The 20,869-nt window shown below is 42.7% G+C and overlaps 1 protein-coding gene across 2 annotated transcripts in view; it reads right to left on the bottom strand.

The window, feature by feature from the left end:
* Window positions 1-13,401: 13,401 nt before the first annotated feature.
* Window positions 13,402-20,869, bottom strand: part of LOC311011178 (SEC14-like protein 1) — a 28,778-nt gene continuing 21,310 nt past the window's right edge. Inside the window, exons 11-17 of one of the 2 annotated variants that reach the window (XM_084005975.1) lie at window positions 19,948-20,119; window positions 19,548-19,682; window positions 19,256-19,390; window positions 18,370-18,621; window positions 18,067-18,245; window positions 17,649-17,675; window positions 13,402-16,244 (exon numbers count right to left, since the gene is read on the bottom strand). In XM_084005975.1, coding sequence (XP_083862101.1) covers window positions 16,139-16,244; window positions 17,649-17,675; window positions 18,067-18,245; window positions 18,370-18,621; window positions 19,256-19,390; window positions 19,548-19,682; window positions 19,948-20,119 — 1,006 coding nt within the window. In that variant the 3' untranslated portion in view covers window positions 13,402-16,138. The remainder of the gene's footprint in view (window positions 16,245-17,648; window positions 17,676-18,066; window positions 18,246-18,369; window positions 18,622-19,255; window positions 19,391-19,547; window positions 19,683-19,947; window positions 20,120-20,869) is intronic. The other variant, XM_084005976.1, reaches the window with a different exon arrangement.

Genomic DNA, 20,869 nt, shown 5'->3' with positions numbered 1-20,869 from the left:
GGCTCCGCTTTGTATTTATGCCTGGAAACCAGAAGCAGCCAGTTTTCCCGTGGCCGCTGCCTTCTCATTAATTAAATATGAGCGGTGATGACGACAAAGACCAGCCCTCCACCGAAGCCTGCTGTCACAGAGCTGCCTGCTGCTGCGTAACGCGCGCGCACACATCCATCACGCGCATCTTGTGTGCGCGTGTGCTTGTGTGTGCCGGATGCATGGAAATAACTAAATTAAGTGGAAGAAATAAATGAATACACAACATACATAAATAAAAAGAGGCATACTGCAATTACACAGTTAATAATAATAATAATAATAATAATAATAATAATAATAATAATAATAATAATAATAATAATCATCATTTTTGGGAGTTTGGCTACTTTTTTTTATTTAAATTGTTATTTACATTTTTATGTATGAGGCTCATGTGGGTTTCAGCCTTTCATGCTTTTTCAGGTAAAATAGTATTTTACATTGAAAGGGACCCACAACGCCACATGTATTTTGGGTTTATACTAGAATATGTTTACCTGCTTTAAAGGTTGAGTAGGTGATTCTCAGAAAAACGTTCTGTTATATTACTTGAAATGCTGGTAACTTATCGACAGCTATGAATAAATTAAAAACACTGACATAAACATTTTTTTTAAATGTGGCCGTGGCAGCACTCTAAAAACCCTGTCCAATCAATAACGTTGTCGGAGAAAATAATTGGATGGTCTGCCTGTCTGTCAATGCTTACTTCCTGATTGCACACTGCTGATCTGGAGCACTTGTTTGGCGTTCTGGGGGAGGGGCTTTGAACAGAGGTCTGATCAGAGGGGACGGGACTTTTTTGGTTCCGCGATGCATTCAAAGTCAAAATCTCTGTGGTTTTTCCAAATTATCTACTGCCTGTAATGTTCAAAAACACAGTATTATACCATTATTATACCTTGGCGTTGACCCTCTAACTTTGGCCTCACTGACAAGGCCCACACTTTAAAAAGAAACGCTTTAAAGACGTATTACAGAAAAACATGATTGAGTCCGCTTTGCCAAACGTGCTGGGGAAGCTTCAATGGGGAGTCTGCCACTAGCACCTGGGCATGGCGAACCCCCTCATGTAGAGAGGAGGAAGGAGGAGGAAGAGTGTGGGAGTGAGGGGCTCTGAAACAGAAGGAGTTGGTTTGGCAGGTATTTACGGAAAAGCTGGGGTGTGATCCTGCTCGTGAAATTCTACTAGGTAGCTTCAATTCTTGGAGAGAACCAGGAACGTCGATAGGATTTAAAGACAGGGGGGTCTTAGCCCCCAGGAGAAGCATAAAAAATCTTTGCGCTTGCATGTTTTTAGTACTGTATTAGAACTACACAACAACCAGTGAAGAAGTCCAGCTGGTAACAAGTTAAAAGCAACAGACATCGTCTTCTTCCATTCTCTTCTGTCGAACAAAAGTGACTGTAATGTTAACTTTTAGACACATTAAAGCTGCATGCTTAGAACAGGCCCTGATTATGTAAATTTATCTTAAAGTGATACCATATCTAATTCCTCTCTCCATTAGATAAACTGCAGGTCTAAAGAATGTGATTTAATCACACCAATTACTGTCCTGTAGATTGGTTCAATCAGAGTGTGATTTTGCTCAGTCATGTTTCTGTCATAAAGTATACAGTAGAATAAACCAAGACTGATTTTACCCACAATTTAGGGTAGCCCCATGACAAACGTGCCGATGGAATTAGAAGTGAGTAGACTTGTCCAGATGCTAAAGAAAGGATGATGCCGTTGATCGAAGTGATTGGATACAGCTCCGAAACATGTGAGGAACATGGCTTTCAAATTTCTAGCACCTTGAGGATTGTTGTGTCTGGTGCGGTCGGCTAGGAATGTGATGGCGAGGCCACTGGATAAGAGATAAGAGAGAAGAAGCTAACTCTGCTGTGATAAAGGGAAAAAACAGTTATGATGTTCTGGTTGTTGAAGAAGCAGAAACTCTTCAATGTCGACCAATACAATGAGAAGGTTGAGGTAGAAACGGTATCGATGCCGGTCCGCTTCAAACCTTTTGTCGTCCTGGAAACCCATCAAACTGATAAAAATGAGTGGCATCGCTGTATGGACTGATTTAAGTGACAAAACCAAGTATATTAAAGGTGCCATATTATACTGTTTTTCCTCAATTCCACACAGCTGTCAGAGGTCCAACAAAACACTGTATTCGATATGCATTGCCCCAAACCCATCCGTGGTCCTGAATTTCAGCTGCCTAAAAGATGCTCTGCTGAGCTCTGCTGAGAACAGGCTGTTTCTGTGCCTGCACCTTGAAATGCTAATGAGCTCCGCCTGTCATCGCCTACTTGGAGAGCCACGGAGACGATGCCGCTTACGCTAGCGGTAGCATGCGCCAATGTTTACGACGGATGAATCGCTATGGCTCACCTATGTGGCTCAGGTGAAGTTGCTGGGTCCCGTATGGTTGGGACAGATCCTTTTAGTATCAGGTCAGTATCAAAGCAAAGCCAGCTTTGTACTGACCCTCGTTACTGAAGCAGTCCGATGTGAAGTGGTTAGCACACACATACAAGCTAACACGAACCGTAGCCGGCACATTGTCATTAAAAATGAAACGCAACCACTGTCTCTTCCATTTTTCTGTAGCTGGGACAGAATATAAGCACTTATGTTGATTTGTACAACCAACAACAGAGCAATTTGCGTGTCTAGCTCTGAGCGAGGACATTGTGAAACACCGCTATCTCACTGCTGTCTCACTGCAGGACACACAGAACTTCACCTCAGTGATGAACGCCCCCTCTCGGATATCTCCTATCATCGTGCAGAGGAGGTCGGCCTATGCAAATGACTCCCTTCATTACGTATCGACAGGAGCTGAATCTGAACAGTCCGTAGGAGTGCCGTTTTACCAGTGGGTGGGCTGCAGAGACCATGCAGGAATTACTTGTTTCCTCATTCTGGGAGTTGGCAGGCTCAGAGAGGACCAGGATTAGAGCAGAGAAAACGTGTTTTTCATAATATGGGACCTTTAAATTGATGATGGTGCATGTGGTGGATTTGTTTCATGTGGCGGAGCAGGAAATCCCTCAGGAAGCAGGCCATGTTTGCTTTGCTGGGTTGACCCTTTAACTTCTCCGAAAGGCCACCACTGGCTGTTTTGTCTGCAGTTCCGACCCCACAAATCATCAGGAAGCTGATGTGGTGTGTGCGCCTCTCGGATGTCATAGGTTCTTGTCTGAGAATAGGCCAATAATGGCCGTGGTTCATCTTCCAGGTTGCCTCCCTTCCTTTTTCTGTGCTTTGTCTGCTTTCTTTGTAAGAAGAAGGACGTTTTTCAGACAATCTTCAACAGAAAATGACACAAGCTTCTAAAATACGAAATATCTCTGCAGAAGTTGTAATATATTTTCTTATAAAACTACTCTACGCTCTAATTGTTTAAAATTATAATGTGACAATGTGAAAGGGGTATGGTGAACCTATAGAGAATTATCTCCTGAATCTGCAGCTCCCCTTGCCTGTATGGAGCTTTATATCAAGTTAATTAAGTTTAATTTAACTTTTTTTTGTATGTCTGTTGGAATGTGTCATGGAATCATGAAAGTCAAGCTCTGTGAGACACAGGAACACGATTTAGAATAACTTGAATACATGACCTATTTAACAGCATTGCAGGCTTCTGCAGGTCAGAGGGAGTCATTGATTTTGTGTAAGTCACTGAATTTGAAACAGAAACATCGTCACTCGTGACTTTTCTGCCACATTGATTCATTGTTCATTACCTTTTCAAGTAGTCTTCTAAAAGTAGTCGTAAAGACCAAGGTGTTTTTTTCATACACGTTTAGGAAAGACTCAACAGATTTCTTTTATATCACTCTCTATGGCATCATACAGTTACGACAGGCCCATTATACATGACAGCCCGATCTTTAAGTATATCCTGATGGACTCGGCATATTCAGCTCATTCAGTTCATTCATCTGTAAACTCACTCAAACTGGAATACAGAGAATACAAACACTTACATGCTTCAAAAAATAATACAGAAATAATGAATACATTAATAAATACATTAAATTGTATGGTATTGTTTTCCACATTCACGTTTGTAGATCATGTGAGTAGCTTTGTACCTTAATTGGTGTGCTACAGCTCTGGAAGTCAAGTCAAGTGTATTTGATTATCCTTCAACAGTAAAGCAATTCATAGTCCTTTACATTGAACATAAAAATACATTGAGATAAGATGTAAAATGTCATGAGGCAAAAGAAAAAAGGCATCTGCTATTGATATGCCTTTTTTCTTTTGCCTCATGACATTTTACATCTTTTCTGATTAATTTGAATTATTTAAAATGATATAACTGAATAAACAGAAGAAGAATAGGATGTTACAATGCAGTACACTATATAGATAATAGTACATTATAGTACATGACTGGATATAAATAGTATTGTTTTGACGTGGGAGGGAGCCGTATTGTGCTCATTGAAGCACTGGCACCCAGAGGGTCCCCACAGCACTGATTAAACAATCAGCCAGTCTTTTATTGACAGGTTTACTCAAACAAGACATTGATGTAGTGGTCCACTTGGATCACATGTTCCTTTGCTGTCTTAATTACTTTACAGAGTGTCCCGGCCAAGGTGACGTGATTAGCACGTGAATATGCATGTGTTTGCTGCATAATTAGAGTGGAGGAATGCAGGCGTGGGATTGGTGAAGCGGTTGGATCATGAGAAAGGCCTCTCTGTTCGTTGGCCCAGAGGGGCACAGAGACCTCACATTGTGAGTCTACGCCAGTGTTGGGTTGCTGTATTGTCCATCGTTTCCCCACCTCCCTTTTGCTCTCCTGCACAGCCACGCACCAGAGAGGGGGGAAGAAAGTGGCTTTTCATTGACGGGTCAGTTGGAACATGCACAGGAACTCGGTGAAGAGCGGAGTCAGTCAGCTGACTACAGCTGCCTTTCATGATCCTGAGCCCTTCCCCAGCAACGAGCATCCAGCATGAATGCTATACAGAGTAACTCATTACCTCCTCCTCCACCACCACCACCACCAGGGAGCAGCAATTGGATGGGGGTGCAAAGGACCAATCAGAGTGCAACCACGTAAATTGCAGTTTTATCGGTGTAACTTGACCCAACTTCGACATCCACTAAATGAAACTTGCAACGGTTTGTATTCACTCCAGACAACATGTATTTCTTTCACACGCACAATAATGTTTTATGTCCAAAATGTCCTGCTCTAAACTCTGCAGCAGATACATAATTTCCTGCCATTCCCACCTGTGTGATTACCTACCCAACCCTGACTAATTTCAATTGTCCTCACCAACCTACCCCCCTTATTTTTATTTAATTTGTTTCATAGCATAGCATTCCACACCCCTTCTCTTCTGTTTCTAGCAGTAGTTAAACACAGCCTTGACCTAGTGATTTTTGGATGCCTTGGGACATGACAGAGACTCTGTGAGGAAGGTAGACATTTTTTTTTTTTTTTGTAAAACATATCTGAGTGAAGTCGTATGTTGGAAATTCACCACTCACAATGAGTGAGTTTTAAATGTAAAAGTGTTTCAAGAGAACGAAAATGCAGTTCCATACACCACTTTGCTCTAAGTTGCCCTTATTTCACTCCCTTTTGTGTACACTATCACACCACCGGTTGCGCAACAGGTCTTGGCCAGAGGTCTGAGTTTTCTGTTGTTGTAGTGTAACAAGGAGCCCTGTCACAAAGAGTTTTGGCCAAATCCTTCCCCCCTCACTGAATATGATGCCCCACCTTCCCTCCTACTCTCAAGTCTCTCTCAATCACACATGTTAACTAGTACGCTGCCTTTCTCACAGCTTATGATTACATGGTCATTCCTCCCTCCTTCATGTTCTGTTATTTGTGGGGAAATATATTGTGGATATGAGGAACATACAGAATGACTTGTGGATTTTTAACAATCATTAACTGTAATCTGACCATAAATACAGTAGCAAACTACTTGCTAAAATGGAGTAATGTCTACCTGAGCAGAGAATCACGTCACTCTCCTGTGTGTGTTTTAATCAGAGCTGTTTCTCTCTTTGTTGACACAGCCGGGCCTGCACATGTGCTATTAGTGCATGTTCCTGCACGTAAGCCAGGCTATACTCTGCACGCCTCTCATATGGCGGCTCCAGCTGATAGCGGCGCCACGGCCGACAGTGTCAACGCAGAAGCATCCCCTCCTGTTTCCACCTCAGGTAAACGCTTCTCTTGGTGCTGCTCTGCAACAAATGAGTCATTGCAATCTCATATTTATATTCAGCAGGACAAGTAGTGATTTTAAACACAAGACAACAAGGGTGACTTTTTAATTACACTAACCTCTTTACTTTTGAAAGAGCCCAGCCCCGATGATTCTAACATCACATGCAGACCAATGAGGTGATGTGAAGGATTAAGTAGCCTAAATGTGAACCATTTCCCAAGTTCCTTGTACTACCTGTTTTCTATGTTGTAAAACAGTGGAGAGAGAAAAAAAAATTGTTAAAATAAACAAACTAAAACAAAAAATATATGGATGTGTTAATTCAGGATAATTATATAATGTCATGTTTTCTTCCTTTGTTTGGTTATACTTCTATATTTCTTATTTTTCCAACTCGTCATATATAGTGGTGTTTTTTACCACACCACTATTTTTGTACTTGTTTTCACGCAGTTCAATTATTTCACAACAAAATCCCATCCCATGCTCACTGTTGGATGTTTTCTGGCCGTTTGTTTTACTCAGCATATTCATTTCCTTAGTTCACTTCTTTTTCTGAATGAGAGGAACAGGCTCCTCATACATTTAAACTAACACTGTCTGGTTTGATGGAGGAAACAATCTTGCCACTTGCGCCTTTCGTTTCAATCAGCCAAATGTTATTTTGTAACCTGCAGCAAAGAGCAGTGTGTTTGTAACTTCTCACCTTGATCTTCTCCATGTACACTCATCATATTCCAACTGTTGCGGTAATAACTCAGTCAATCTTCTTCAAGTTAATAAAACTACAATCCAAGAAACACAAGTAAAAATATTTCAGAAAAACAGAATTTTGTCAGATCATCTGGTCAGACTGTCTTTCCTTAAATACACCTCATATTATACACAGATTAATTTAGATTCTTGTTTCTTTAATCCAAACAAAAAACAAATATAATGTGTTGGTTTTACAGGACTCTGTGCATTGTGTGGGATGAGGTCTGGTTGCAATGACGTCTCGGAGTTTCACCTGGTTGCCTGGCAACATTCCAGTGCTGATAAGAGTCCAGGAAGGAGAAGGTATTCACTGATTTGTATTGATTTCACTGTACTTGTTGTGATTAAAGTCTGCCTTGGAAGCATGAAGCCACAAACTCCCCACATATTCTTGATTTCTTCAACCAACTGAGGAAAGCGTAATGAATTAGTACTTCACAGAACAGGAAAAAGAGGCAGTAAGATGAATGTTGAGTTTTTAGCAGGTAGGAAACAGACAAAGATAGACATGAAGGGCAGGATAATAAATATAGCTTCCTGCCTGATCTTTGGCCCGAAGAACAAAAAACGAAGCATGATAATGACATTATTGTCTAGGCCCTCTGCTGTGTCTCATCCGGTGGTGAGGACACGGATAGGAGGTGAGTGATAACCCTCTGACCTGACCTGTGCACATTTGGAGGTTATTTTGGAGGTCCAGGAAAAGGATGAGAGACCAACGCCTTGACGCAGTCATTCTATGACCTCCCGCTATAAATACTTCTTTCAATCAGCAGTCATGGTGCCAGTCTTCGAAGCCATCGGCTATCGGACGACAGATAAGCCTCTGGGACCATGGCATGGGGCTATATTTCTGTGGTTCCCGTATAGCCAGCGGATATCCAGGCCTAGACTTCCTCTTCCGTGCATAACTCATTGTTTTACAACAATGATTATCAACGTGAGATGCGAGACATGAAGTTACGTGACGATGTGTACGACTGAATTAGTTTTCCAAGCTAACTTGACTAACTCACTCACAAGTTAATAAAATGGCAGGTTCTTATTACCTATGCTCAAAGCCTGCTCCAACGTGATTGGTCAATACTACTAAATTGAAACCAAAATTCTTCTGATACCAAAATCTTGTCCAGGTGCCCACAGATTGCAGAATGTGTTTATAGAAACACATCTGAACTTTTGGGAACTCTAGTACCCCGACCGAAGTGTTAGTTTTAAAATCAGGACGGTGTGTCAATATACATGTTACATGCATAGTGTCCTTTCAAAATAAAAATTATATTTTCACAGGCAGTTAGGTTTAGGCAACAGAACGACTTGGTTGGTTGAGGAAACAATTATGTTGAAATTAACTTCACCAACTAATGACTTGATGATTGATGTGACTACTACTTAGTTTTAGCTTCACACAGGCCACAGCGGCCTCCTGGTTGGGCCTTGTTCACGCACTTTACACCGTCATGTGCTCTTACCGTCCACACTAATGCAGTTAGTTGAAAGTCCAGAGCAAGTCTGGTGCGTCCGTTGTATAATGATCTTTAGAGTGGCATTAATAGTTTTTTTCCCCTCTTGGGGGCAATTTAACAAGCTGCAAACACAACATTGACGTATTGTAACCTTATAAACTTTATCTGGCAAATATTTGAGCAAATATTTTCTTATTAACTCACCCAGCAGATACGGAGCAATACAAGCATTTATTCTGAGGTATGCTTTTGGACACCTGAAAAATGTCAGACCAATGTTCAACTCCTTAGAAAAAAAAGTCTGAGCTGTGCTGAGCAGGTGTGTCTCCTTACAAAACACATAGTCATCTGATCCATTAGGCGACATATAAATACTCATTACGGTAAGCTTAAAGTCTATTCTGTTTTAAATGAAATACAGTTGTGCAGCAACAGCCCTGAATACTTTGCCCCATGTGAGGTCAGCAAAATCTTTTCCATCTCGCCCGTGTTTGTCACTGGATACACCGTCTCATCACAGGCGACTCTGCTATATATGTCTCACAGGGAGGGCTGGGGGAGATATGTGACCGTGGACCTCTCCAGTTACAAAACATACACTGCACACAACCCTGCCGATTCTAAATGTCAGACAGGCTGCAGGAGATGCTGACTCTCTCACTTATATGGAAGATGTTCTTTTCATTTCCAATCCAGGATGACCACACTTGTCCGTGGCTGATATGTATTCATTTATTTATCTATGTATTATATTTTTAAATTGTATTTATTGATGAATGTATTTTTTAACTGTATTTAATAAATTATTTTCTGAAAATATTTTCCTTTTCATTTCTCCACATCTCAGGTAGCAGCAGGTGTACTCTCTTCCTCTGCCCCTGGGTCCACACAGATGAGCTTTGCCTGGGTATCGAACGCTGGCCTCCAGGATCAGGGAGCTGAGCTTAACCAACCACACCACCACATAACACACCCACTGAGGACCCTTGGACTCCTCCGCCTGTGCACAAAAATCTAATCCTGAACTTACAAACCCCAACCCCAACCCAACCCTAACCCTACCCTAACCCTACCCTAACCCCTAACCCCCTAACACTGTAGAACCAGCTGTCATGGTGAGTGGGTGTCTGCTGGCAGTTTTAAATGATGGTCTAAGGCATGCAGAACCAGCTGGCACTGTGAGTGGGTGTCTGCTGGCAGTTTTAAACACTGGTCTCAGGCCTGTAGAACCAGCTGGCACAGTGAGTGGGTGTGTAATGGTAATTTTAAACTCTGGTCCAAGGCCTGTAGAACCAGCTGGCACTGTGAGTGGGTGTCTGCTTACAGTTTTAAACACTGGTCCCAGGCCTGTAAGACCAGCTGGCACGGTGAGAGGTTGTCTGCTGGCAGTTTTAAACGCTTGTCCGAGGCCTGTAGAACCAGCTGGCACAGTGAGTGGGTGTCTAATGGGAGTTTTAAACGCTTGTCCGAGGCCTGTAGAACCAGCTGGCACAGTGACTGGGTGTCTAATGGGAGTTTTAAACGCTTGTCCCAGGCCTGTAGAACCAGCTGGCACGGTGAGTGGGCCTCTGCTGGCAGTTTTAAATGCTGGTCCAAGGCCTGTAAAACCAGCTGGCAGGGTGAGTGGGTGTCTGCTGGGTGTTTTAAACACTGGTCCAAGACCTTACCCTAACCATAACCCCCTAACTCTGTAGAAGCAGCTGTCCTGGTGAGCAGGTGTCTGCTGGCAGTTTTAAACGCTGGTCCGAGGCCTGTAGAACCAGCTGGCAAGGTGAGTGGGTTTCAGCTTACAGTTTTAAACGCTGGTCCGTGGCCTGTAGAACCAGCTGGCACAGTGAGTGGGTGTCTGCTGGCAGTTTTAAACACTGGTCCAAGTCCTGCAGAACCAGCTGGCACAGTGAGTGGGTGTCTGCTGGCAGTTTTAAACGCTGGTCCAAGTCCTGCAGAACCAGCTGGCACAGTGAGTGGGTGTCTGCTGGCAGTTTTAAACACTGGTCCAACACCTAACCCTAACCATAACCCCCTAACCCTGTAGAAGCAGCTGTCCTGGTGAGTGGGTGTCTGCTGGCAGTTTTAAACGCTGGTCCGAGGCCTGTAGAACCAGCTGGCACAGTGATTTGGTGTCTAATGGGAGTTTTATACATTGCTTCAAGGCCTGTAGAACCAGCTGGCACAGTGAGAGGTTGTCTGCTGGGAGTTTTAAACGCTGGTCCTAGGCCTGTAGAACCAGCTGGCACAGTGAGAGGGTGTCCAATGGGAGTTTTAAATGCTGTTCCAAGGCCTGTCCAACCAGCTGGCAGGGTGAGTGTGTGTCTGCTGGGAGTTTTAAACACTGGTCCAAGACCTAACCCTAACCATAACCCATAATAATACAATAATGGCCGCCTACCCCTGCTGGGCGCAAGTTTAGACACAAGCGATCGACATTCAAAGCCATCTATTTCTCACGTGCGGCCGTGGAGTGCCTGCGGTCACACTGCAGTGTCGCAGCCGCCTACCTGTGCTGCGGTTGCCTCTTCGTAGCGCAAGTTTGAGATTGACATGCAAAAGCCATCTATCTTCCTGAGGTGCATGCAAAGTGTGGAGCAGATGAGACAATGATTAAAATCATTAGCAGGTGTGGAACGTTTCATGACTGTTGATCTGATGGTATCCAAAGTGAAACTACATTTCAGTCACAGAGCTCACACACATATCCATGCCTTCCTGACATCTCTCCTCCTCCCCCTGTGTACTCTCTGCAGGCTGAATTGAGAGGAATTAGTGAATAAATAATCAGGTGCTGCTGTTACTTGGAAAAAGTCACAAATCAGTGACATTTCCTGTCGCCAGTAGGTGGCGCTCTGACTGTGAGTCAATATTACAGTGCATATGTGTTCAGGGTGGGACTCTAATCAAGTATGAAAACTTTGGAGCAGATCAGAGAAGAAACACTGAAGTTTCAATAGCTTTGATGTTCATGGCAAAGGTTCCGCTGACAGAGGTGCATGTGAAGTTTTGAGCAGGTGAGACAACGTATAAAGTGAATAGCAGGTGTGGAAAGCTTCATGACTGTTGATCTGGTGTAAAGCAGACTGGAACTACATTAAACAAAGACAGAGGCTCCTTCCCCTCAGAGCTGACAGCCTTCTCCATGTCTCACTGATAGATCTCTGACTCCCCCTAGTGGTTGCTTGTCCCCATCCCCATCCCCGTCTGTCCCCTCTGTAAGGAGGATTGAGTGTAGGAATGAGTGAATTACACATGTACATTTTCTTGCCCACTTCATGTTGACTTTAGGCAGTGGGTCCAAGAATCTTTTTTGTACATCTCCACATGGTCTATCTAGCCCAACCTTAGGGGGGGGGGGCTGTTACTCAGCAAAAGGGCATAAAATCAGTCACATTTCATGTCGCCCTTAGGTGGCGCTCTGACTGTGAGTCAATATTGCAGTACGGTATAGTCCAAGTTCGATCAAGTACAACCCCTGTGAGAGGCCAACATTTTTTTTGGAAGCACTACAACTTACCGTTCTGGAGATAGAGCCAAAATAATAAAGGAATTAACCCTAACTAAATTTCTCTGAAACGGAGGGTCGACCTTATTCGACCTTCTGAACACACCAGTCTTTAGCCTGTGTCTCTATGACTTACCGTTGCAGAGATACAGCCAAATTAAAAAATAAACAAACCCCAACCCTAACCTCAACCCCAACTCGAAATTCTTAGCCCACTGTACTTCTTTTTGCTTCACCGTTTGGCCAAATTAAATTCCATTGTCCATCAATCGTCTACCACTAATCCTGTATTGAGGGTTGCGGGGGGCTGGAGCCAATCACAGCTGTCATTGGGCGAAGGCGGGGTTCACCCTGGACAGGACGCCAGTCTATCACAGGGCCAACATGTAGAGACAAACAACCATTCACACTCACATTCACACCTACGGGCAATAAAGAGTCATCAATGAACCTATCCCCATCCTGCATGTCTTTGGACTGTGGGAGGAAGCTGGAGAACCCGGAGAGAACCCACGCTAACATGGGGAGAACATGCAAACTCCACACAGAAGGAACCCGGGACCCTCTTGCTGTGAGGCGACAGTGCTACCCACTACACCACCGTGCAGCCCACCAACTTCAATTAAGTCATGGAATTATTTTTACTGCCACACAGACGATAGGTCCTAAATGTGTCTGATAAGGAAGATAATCACACTGAAAAAGAAGCCTAAACTCACAGCAATTTGCATAAGGAGATTCAGGTCCGTGGGGACAGATTATCTTTTTTTGATCATTATTGAAGTCAGCGATGCAGCAAACATGAAATGTGAAATGTAGGCAGACATACTAACACAATTTCCAGCAGTTTAAAACATCTCTAAACAATGTGGAGTGTAAATAAATATAAAAACGTACAGGTCAAATATATTATTCGTCTTAGTTTTGGATCTTAACTCTTTTGTCTCATTTTAAAGAGGCTGCTCCGATGTCCTTTGATGACAAAAATGTTTGTAAAACTGCTATAAAAATATATTATATTCCACTGTCTTCAATCATGACCATAACTACCAAATTCTACTCTACTTTTCACTTAATGCCACTGTTGAACATTGAATTATGTTCTGTATACTACATGCAAGATTCATTTTGATATTTTTGTCCACAGCCTGGGATGGATAAATAATATAAATTATACTGAAATTACATTTTTTTTTTATTATAATGGTTCTCAATGGGGATATTTTGTGTTTGCATATTGGTGACAGTTTATTATGGAAAACGTACGTCTCGACAGAATTTATGCCATGGACATAAGCACATCTTAAAATCAAAAAGCCAAACAATGTCCCCTACGTGAGGCACCAGGTTTAATACGTATTTAACCTCATTCATCACAGAAGCAACAAATTGGCAAAGACACGTGGAAAACAAAAATGAATGTGATGCAAGTGCAAATATTTTCTCATAATTCAAGTTTAATGTTTTCCACAAAAAATATGTAAAAGCGCCATATTCTCATTAATCCAAGCAAGTACTTTTCACATAATTCCTCACACCGAAGGTAAAAATAATGATATGCAACGATGTCAGAGGAGGAAGCAGAGACAGACGATAAAAAAGTGCTGAACAGTCGGGACAAACGGTTATAGCCCTCAATTCTCAACGAGAACGTGGACACACTGTAAGAGCTTAAAGTCATACAGGAAGGAGACCTCGGAAGTTTTCGGGTTTATGTAACACTGGGTTAAAACAACACACTTTCTTTACGCCTATGGCTTCAATCAAGGTCCACTCTGTTTTCTAAGATACACACTCAACATGTTAGAGAGCAAAACAGCAAAACTGGAGTGTATGAGTAACAAAGAGTCGATAGAGAGAAAAAGAGAGTTAGGTCAGGAATGGATGTTACTCGTTTCATCATCAGTCGAACCGTTGAAGACATGTAAAACCGAGCCTCCTGTAAGGTAAAACCAAGTCGTGTGATTCTAGACATGCAGAGACTGAGAAGAGGAAGAGCAGGAAACACGCCCGTCATCGGGATCAGAGCGAATGTTTCCACACATTTTACAGGCATATCTTTTATCCCCACATTCTTGCTTTTACACCATCATACACACTTTTAATAGCCCACAATCTAGGGAGCTCCTTTTTCCTCAGCCAAACATTTCATGTTATTGCAGTTAACGACATACAGTTAGCACAAGTTAACCCTTGACCTTTCCTTGATAAAAACACAGTAGTTTAATGTATCAAAAACAACAGACAGGGCAAGTATTGTCAGGTGTCTAATTCTGATATATGGAGAAAGCCTGACTTATGTAATGTTTTTTCTCATTTTTGCCGTCAGCTGCACTCAGATATGATGGCAACAGCGTGAGAATGACTCTTGGCAACGCAGATCCTTTCTGCCCTCTACAGGGAGTCTGGTCCGCGTGATGTCATCAACGCTTATCCACCAACTAAACTGTATTAAAAAAAACGGTTTCACAGACGTGTGAATTCACAATCGCTTAATCTATTACAGTGGTGACCTCGAAGAAAAGCAGGTACTTACAAAAGGTAAAATGGTATTTATTGACACATGACTCTTAAAATTGCTATATGTTAAATGTCTTTTTAAATAATAGATCTGTAAACCCAATCACCACGCACCCCATCAAGTACTCATCTCCAACACTAGTACACGTACAGTATCAATATGTTGTCTACTGGCACACCATCAAATAATAACCACTAAGTAACATTCATCTTTAATGCACACCGAAATCTACATCACTCTGAAAAAATAAGTAGAGAATGATGGCAGCTCGGCCCAATTTCATCATAACCCTCCAAATTCAGGCATTTCATGTTGGCGAGTGCCAGCCAAAGTCAGTAGCACATTCACAAATCAGTGACAAGGCATCCCCCCCTTTGCAACTTGATTTTGACCAGAGTTCCTCAATTGTGCAGATGGTGCATTATCTGCATAGGATGCAAAGTAACTGTGATCATTCAAAGGGAGAAAAAACAACATCTCCAGGGGAAAAGCTGGCCTTTTGTTTCTCTCCCGACAGAATGGTAACGAGGAGAAGTGCTCAGTGTGCCGGTCCGTCTGCCTGCCTGGACACAATTAACAAAAAGCTCGTCTGCACATCGGCACCCATGATCGTCCGCGTGCAACTCCATGATGAATAGAAATATTTCACACAGTAGAAAGTCAAACTCTTGTTATTGCTTCAAGGCGGATTGACTTCGCTAAAGAGTCAGACCCGGGTCAAAATATTCAGATGCCTTTCAAGGTGGGATAAAGCCCTCGTGAGACGAGACGGGTGAGGTTTGCCATGTAAGATGATTAAAAATGAATGACGGAAAGCTCACACGGCCGCGGGGAAAATATCAGAGTAGTATTTTCCTGGAAGCTGGCGACTTTGCCGACACCATTTGCATTCTGGTGATTCAGTAAGCTCCACCCACTCCGTCGCTCCATGATGATTGACAAATTCATTATTTGCAGGTGATCTTTGACACAGGTCCAGTTCACAGTTTCCTACTCCCACCCACACTTGACCTATAAACAATTCACCAGATTAAACAAACCCCTCTGGCGATTTGGCAAACACTGTAAATTTTTGCATGTCATCAAAGGTCCGTGTGTGTGTGTTTATGTGTGTGTGTGTGTGTGTGTGTGGTGTTCTTATGTAACAGCACATCCAGTTTTTCAGAGAGTGTACGTGAATGAGGTATGTGTCATCTCAGCACTGCATACGTGTGTATGCGTGCGTGTGTGTGTGTGTGTGGATGTAGATATAAATGCATATATGTAACAGTGCCTCCAGGGTTTTCATCCAGTCCCATAGCTCCAAGGATGAGAATATTGCTTCTTTCAGGTTCTGGTGCCACAAAGGCACCCGTTTCATCTGCTAACCATTTACCATTTCACACAAACAAACATTCTGATAATGTTCCGATTCAAACTGCAGCCCAACAAATATGCCAGGCACAAAAATAGATCACCTTTGTGCAAAGAAATCAGCCCTTTAAATTGTACACAGTCTGTATTTTGTTTTTCTCTTTGCCTATTTTTTTTTTTTTTTTAGAAAGTCTTCTGTTTGTGCAAGCATGCTTCAGTTCAGTAGAGACTGGCTGTGCAATAGGAACAGAGTCGGAGTTGATGGGGGGGAGGGGGGTTGAAGTCCTCGGCTTCCAGTTTCTACCTGGAGATCATTGAGCTGGACTGTGATTGGCTGGAGGAGGTGGTGGCGGCGCTGAGCTGAGAGAAGCCGCTGTGGCTCGACTCCAGGCTCGTCATTGAACCCCTGAGATGAGAGACGCAGAACATGTTAGCGGACACGGACTTGACATTCATGTAGCCACATCTGACCACCGACTGACTGAATACATTGCATGACTCGTGCTCATGATGCAGAGCCATGCAGTCAGATCAAACCTACAGGAGGGAGATTCATTTATTGTGCACTACACTGAGGCTCGGCTCGAACCAACGGTGAATGAGGGAGAAAGGCTGAAGCGCAAGAAATGAATTCCATGAATAATAATAATTAATAAGAATTTTGGCCTGAGCATCTATACTCAGCCAAAAAACATTTAGTGTCTTCTCTAATAAAACCATCAGCTGATCACAACACATCAATTTCAGCTTTTTCTAAAATGTTATTTATCCATAAATGATTTAATCTATAAAAAGTATAAAAAAATGTTTTAATATGTTTATGGAAAGTTCCAATGTTATATTTTCTTCATCCCATTTGAGAAGCTGGAATCTTTAAATGTTTAGCATTTCAAAAATCTATCAAATAGATTATGGCAATTCATTTTCTGTCGATCCACTAATCACTTCAGTGGTAGTATTATGATCATATGTGTAATGCCTTCTTGTTATAAGCCATCCTATTGCAGTGGTTCCAACCTGGGTGTCATGTGGGTTTAGAAAAGGGTCGGATACCGGTAATCAATATTTGGAAAATCCACTGATAATTATTTAAAGAAACTGTAAAATGTTAAATTTGAGTACAGAATTTGGTGGGGTGGTAGAATGATTAGTATTGTGATATCGGTATTGGATTCAAGGTACCAGTATCAAACAATTTCAAATGATATCCAGCCTTACACATTACCAACATGGCAAAAAAAGTTACCTAAATTCCTTAGTTCAGGTTGGTGTTTGAGATATTTAGAAATTTCGACCTCCAACCATTAGCACAACATCCAGTTAAACGATGCTAGAATGAGTTAAATGATATTCTCAAGTCTGTTTTAGAAGCCCAAGTAAAAATGAAACACCAGATGCACTGAAAGCAAAGCGAGATTCAGTCAGTTGGTAGTAAAAATGGATGAGAGATGAAAAAACAAGTACAAATGCCAGGAAAGTGCACGTGTTAAGTGTATGGTGCATGTAGAGCACCACTTGTGTTAAACTTAACCCAGCCTAGGGATCTTGTTATTGTTTGATATGCAGACGGGGCGACAGAAGCCAGCAAGGAGTCTCAGTGCGAGGGTTATTATTATTTCACTTTGGTGTTAACAAAGCAATAATATCCTGTTAGCCAACTCTAACAAAAGCAGTAAGCAAGAACAGATGCACACAAGCATCTCTTTGCTGCACCAGACGCGTGACTGCCATGGAGGGAGGGGGCTGTTCAAATTAGCAGCAATGACAGTAGCTAGTGCTAAAGAGAAGGAGCAAACCATAAGCCACTTACAAACTCTGCACATCGTAGCAAGCCGTTCTTCACGGGAAGAAGACAAGGCAGAAGGACAGGGTTGTGAGCAATAGATCAGGAGCAGATTCGACAGAAAAAGGCTCGATTCAAAGAGTCTCTGATAGGGGGGAAGCATTTCAAAACTCTGGGCCTAGAAAACTCATCATGCTCTTAAGGCTCCTAATAGAGTTCTTTAGCCACATTACATTATTCATTTAAATATCAAACAGGAAGGAAGGAAGGAAGGAGTGAAAATGAGAGCATAAAGGAATAATGTTTGAAAGTAAAACACATTATCATGGTCACAACAATAACACCTTAAAATATCAAAACTATGGACACATACACTTCACATAATATATAGCCTGGATATAAATGTGTCTCTGTCTTCCTCACACACACACACACAGTTTCTAACCTGAAGTCCTCAGAGCCCAACACCTCAGTGTAGTACATCACTTTGCACTTGTGCGAGGAGACCTGCAGGGTGGCCAGCACATCGTCCACTCGGGGCAGGTTGGTGGCCGAGCATGCCGTCATGTTGTGGAACTTCCACTGAAGGATGTAGAAACCTGGCCACCGCGTAATATGGGAGCCCTGAGGAGAGGACAGATTCACAGTACAGACAATGCCAATGACTAACGAGCAAAAACAACCAATAAAATACATTCAAAAAGATTAACAGTTGGCAGCACTATAATGCGTCATCCTGGAACCTCACCTGCACACTCTCGCCTTCCTTGCAGGTGAGCGGGGACTCCACCATGCTGTAATCTTGCCCCAGCGTCCATGACTTGTCGATGAGCTGGACGTTGTTGCATACTGGGGAGGTGATGACGTGGGCTCCCGTGGGGTCTTTACGCGGAGGCTGGGGGGCCCGCTTGGAGTGATAGATGTTGAAAACCACGTCGCCTTTACACATGTCAAAGTCCCAGGTGATGACTGAGGAGGCGTCAATGATCTCGATCAGAAGCTGGATGGAGGAGAGAGGGAGGGAAGACAGACAGAAATTGAAATTACGAGATGTTTCAGGAGGAAAAGCACATATACTAAACCAAATGAAGGGAAATATTTCACCTCCACTGTTATTTCTTATTTTCTCTTTCCTTTATTGGTTACAGGAATAATGCCAGAGTACTATGCCTGCAAACCTCACACTCTTTACGTCATTCACAACAGTGGATTTCTAATTGAAACGCTTGTATTTTATGTACACTGCTCAATATTCAAGCCCTAGCTAAAGTGGCAAAATAAAAACAAGAGCAGCAAGTGAAAACTGAACATCTGTTTGTGAGGATATGAGCTGATTAACATGAAACCCAAACCATTTGCAGAGGGATGATTATGTTGACTTTGCATCCCTCCCTTTGGTATAAATTATGTAACGTGATTGACTGGACGTCACAGCGGATTATGTTTCAAAGTCATGCCACAGCTGAATTCAAAAACACAAAGAAGTCCTGTACCACACATGACCACCAGATGGCAGACCATTCAAGAAAACTCCTGTCAAGAGACATTTATCATCATACCCTACATAATCATATCTAACATCCCCACAAATCTCATCTCCTCTTCTCACTTTGGTGCTGCAGGTTAAGCCTCACCTCGTGTGGAGCTCCCTTAAATATGCTGGCGCTTTGATAGATTGTCTCGGTCCACAGGCGGACATCTTCGTTCTCAAGCTCCTCGGCGGTGCGGTACATCGACTTGGGAACCAGGCCGCCCTCTGGCACCTCACACTGTGGAGCATGCGCACAGACAATTACACACATAGATTTGGGTCAGCAAAGTAGATCTCGGTGTGGGTGCCGTCTTATCTCTGAAAGATGACGTTCAGGACTAAATCACATTCTCAAATGAAAAAGCTTAGAATTCGTAATTTGATGTGACACTGACCATACACTCTCCGGCCAGGAAGTCAGGGATGATCTCCTTGTCTATGTAGTCCACCAACCCTCCAGGGCCCTGGTAGTCATTGCCTGCGTATATGAGGAACTTCTTGCGGGTGTTTTCATCAATGAATGGACTCACCTAAGGGCAGAGGCAGGCATGAATATGTGACTTTGGTGTGGATGTACAGTGACTTTCCACTCTGTAAAGGTTGTGTGTGCTATTCTGTGTATATTTTTAAGGCCAAAGTGCTATTATAGTGTGATAAATTGATATTGATGATTTCTCCACATATGAAAATGAGGGTGGAGCACACACTAGAAACACATTTCCAATTCATATGAACTGATTCCTTGAGAAGACGCTAGATTATTTGAGCTGGTCAGTCTCCCCTCCTGACTCTTACCAGTGTCCAGAGGACAGGGAAAACCCTGGGAGCTCTCAAGATAAGCAACCGTCCCAGAGTCTCTGGGTAGTTGGCCTCTACAACCTCGATGATCCTCAGCAGCGCCTTGACTCCTGGACGCCACAGGTGCCGCATGTTCAGCCCCTCCAGGTCTACCAGACATGTCCAACAGCTACAGAAGAGGAAGAGGGGATTAGACGCCACAAACGCACAACTGGGCCACAGCCTCTTTCCAACCACTTAGCACCTGTCACCCTTTAGTTAAGCTTAAGTGATGAAGACAACGCTTGCTAATTCCGTACCCCCCCCCACTCCCTCCCTCTTGCACATCCTCCCTTTCGCTATATCTGAGCTGGCTGTGATGTGACAGCCATTCATAGTTTGCATGCCTTCCTGCATGGCTCTTTTCCCAGTCACCTCCTCCTGTTTGAGAGGGCTGCCAAATAAAATCGCCATCTGAATCGGAGCACTCAGAGCCTTGTGCATTCTTTCCATTTTAGGGGAGATAATTCTCTTCCAGACTCGCTCGTCACTGAATCCCACAAATTTGTGGGCTGTTCTGCATTTCTGTTAATCTTCATCCACATTTAAAGCTCTTTACTGGGACATTTGCATTGATATTTGACTGCAAATGATTGCTCAAATATTTTTAATATAGATTATTGTATAGGTTCGTTTTTTTTAATTAATTGTCAGCACATTAGTATGGTGAGCACAGTCCTCTATGAAGTACATTTGCTAGGTTTAGATACATCTTATTAATTGTACTTATTCCATTCTATTTAACGTTCATTATTTTAACCTTTTTAGCTCAGCTTCAAGAATTTGCTAACAACACACGGTGTGGCACAATCCTTTTTAAATATTACATTTTGTCTCGTTCATAAAATTGAAAAGTGAAAAATAACTATAATTCCCAACT

The sequence above is a fragment of the Eutrigla gurnardus genome (genome assembly GCF_963514095.1).
Source record: "Eutrigla gurnardus genome assembly, chromosome: 3".
In the NCBI taxonomy this organism is placed as follows: Eukaryota; Metazoa; Chordata; class Actinopteri; order Perciformes; family Triglidae; genus Eutrigla; species Eutrigla gurnardus.
Note: the sequence above shows the minus strand (reverse complement) of the source record. Positions and strands in the feature narration are given on the sequence as shown.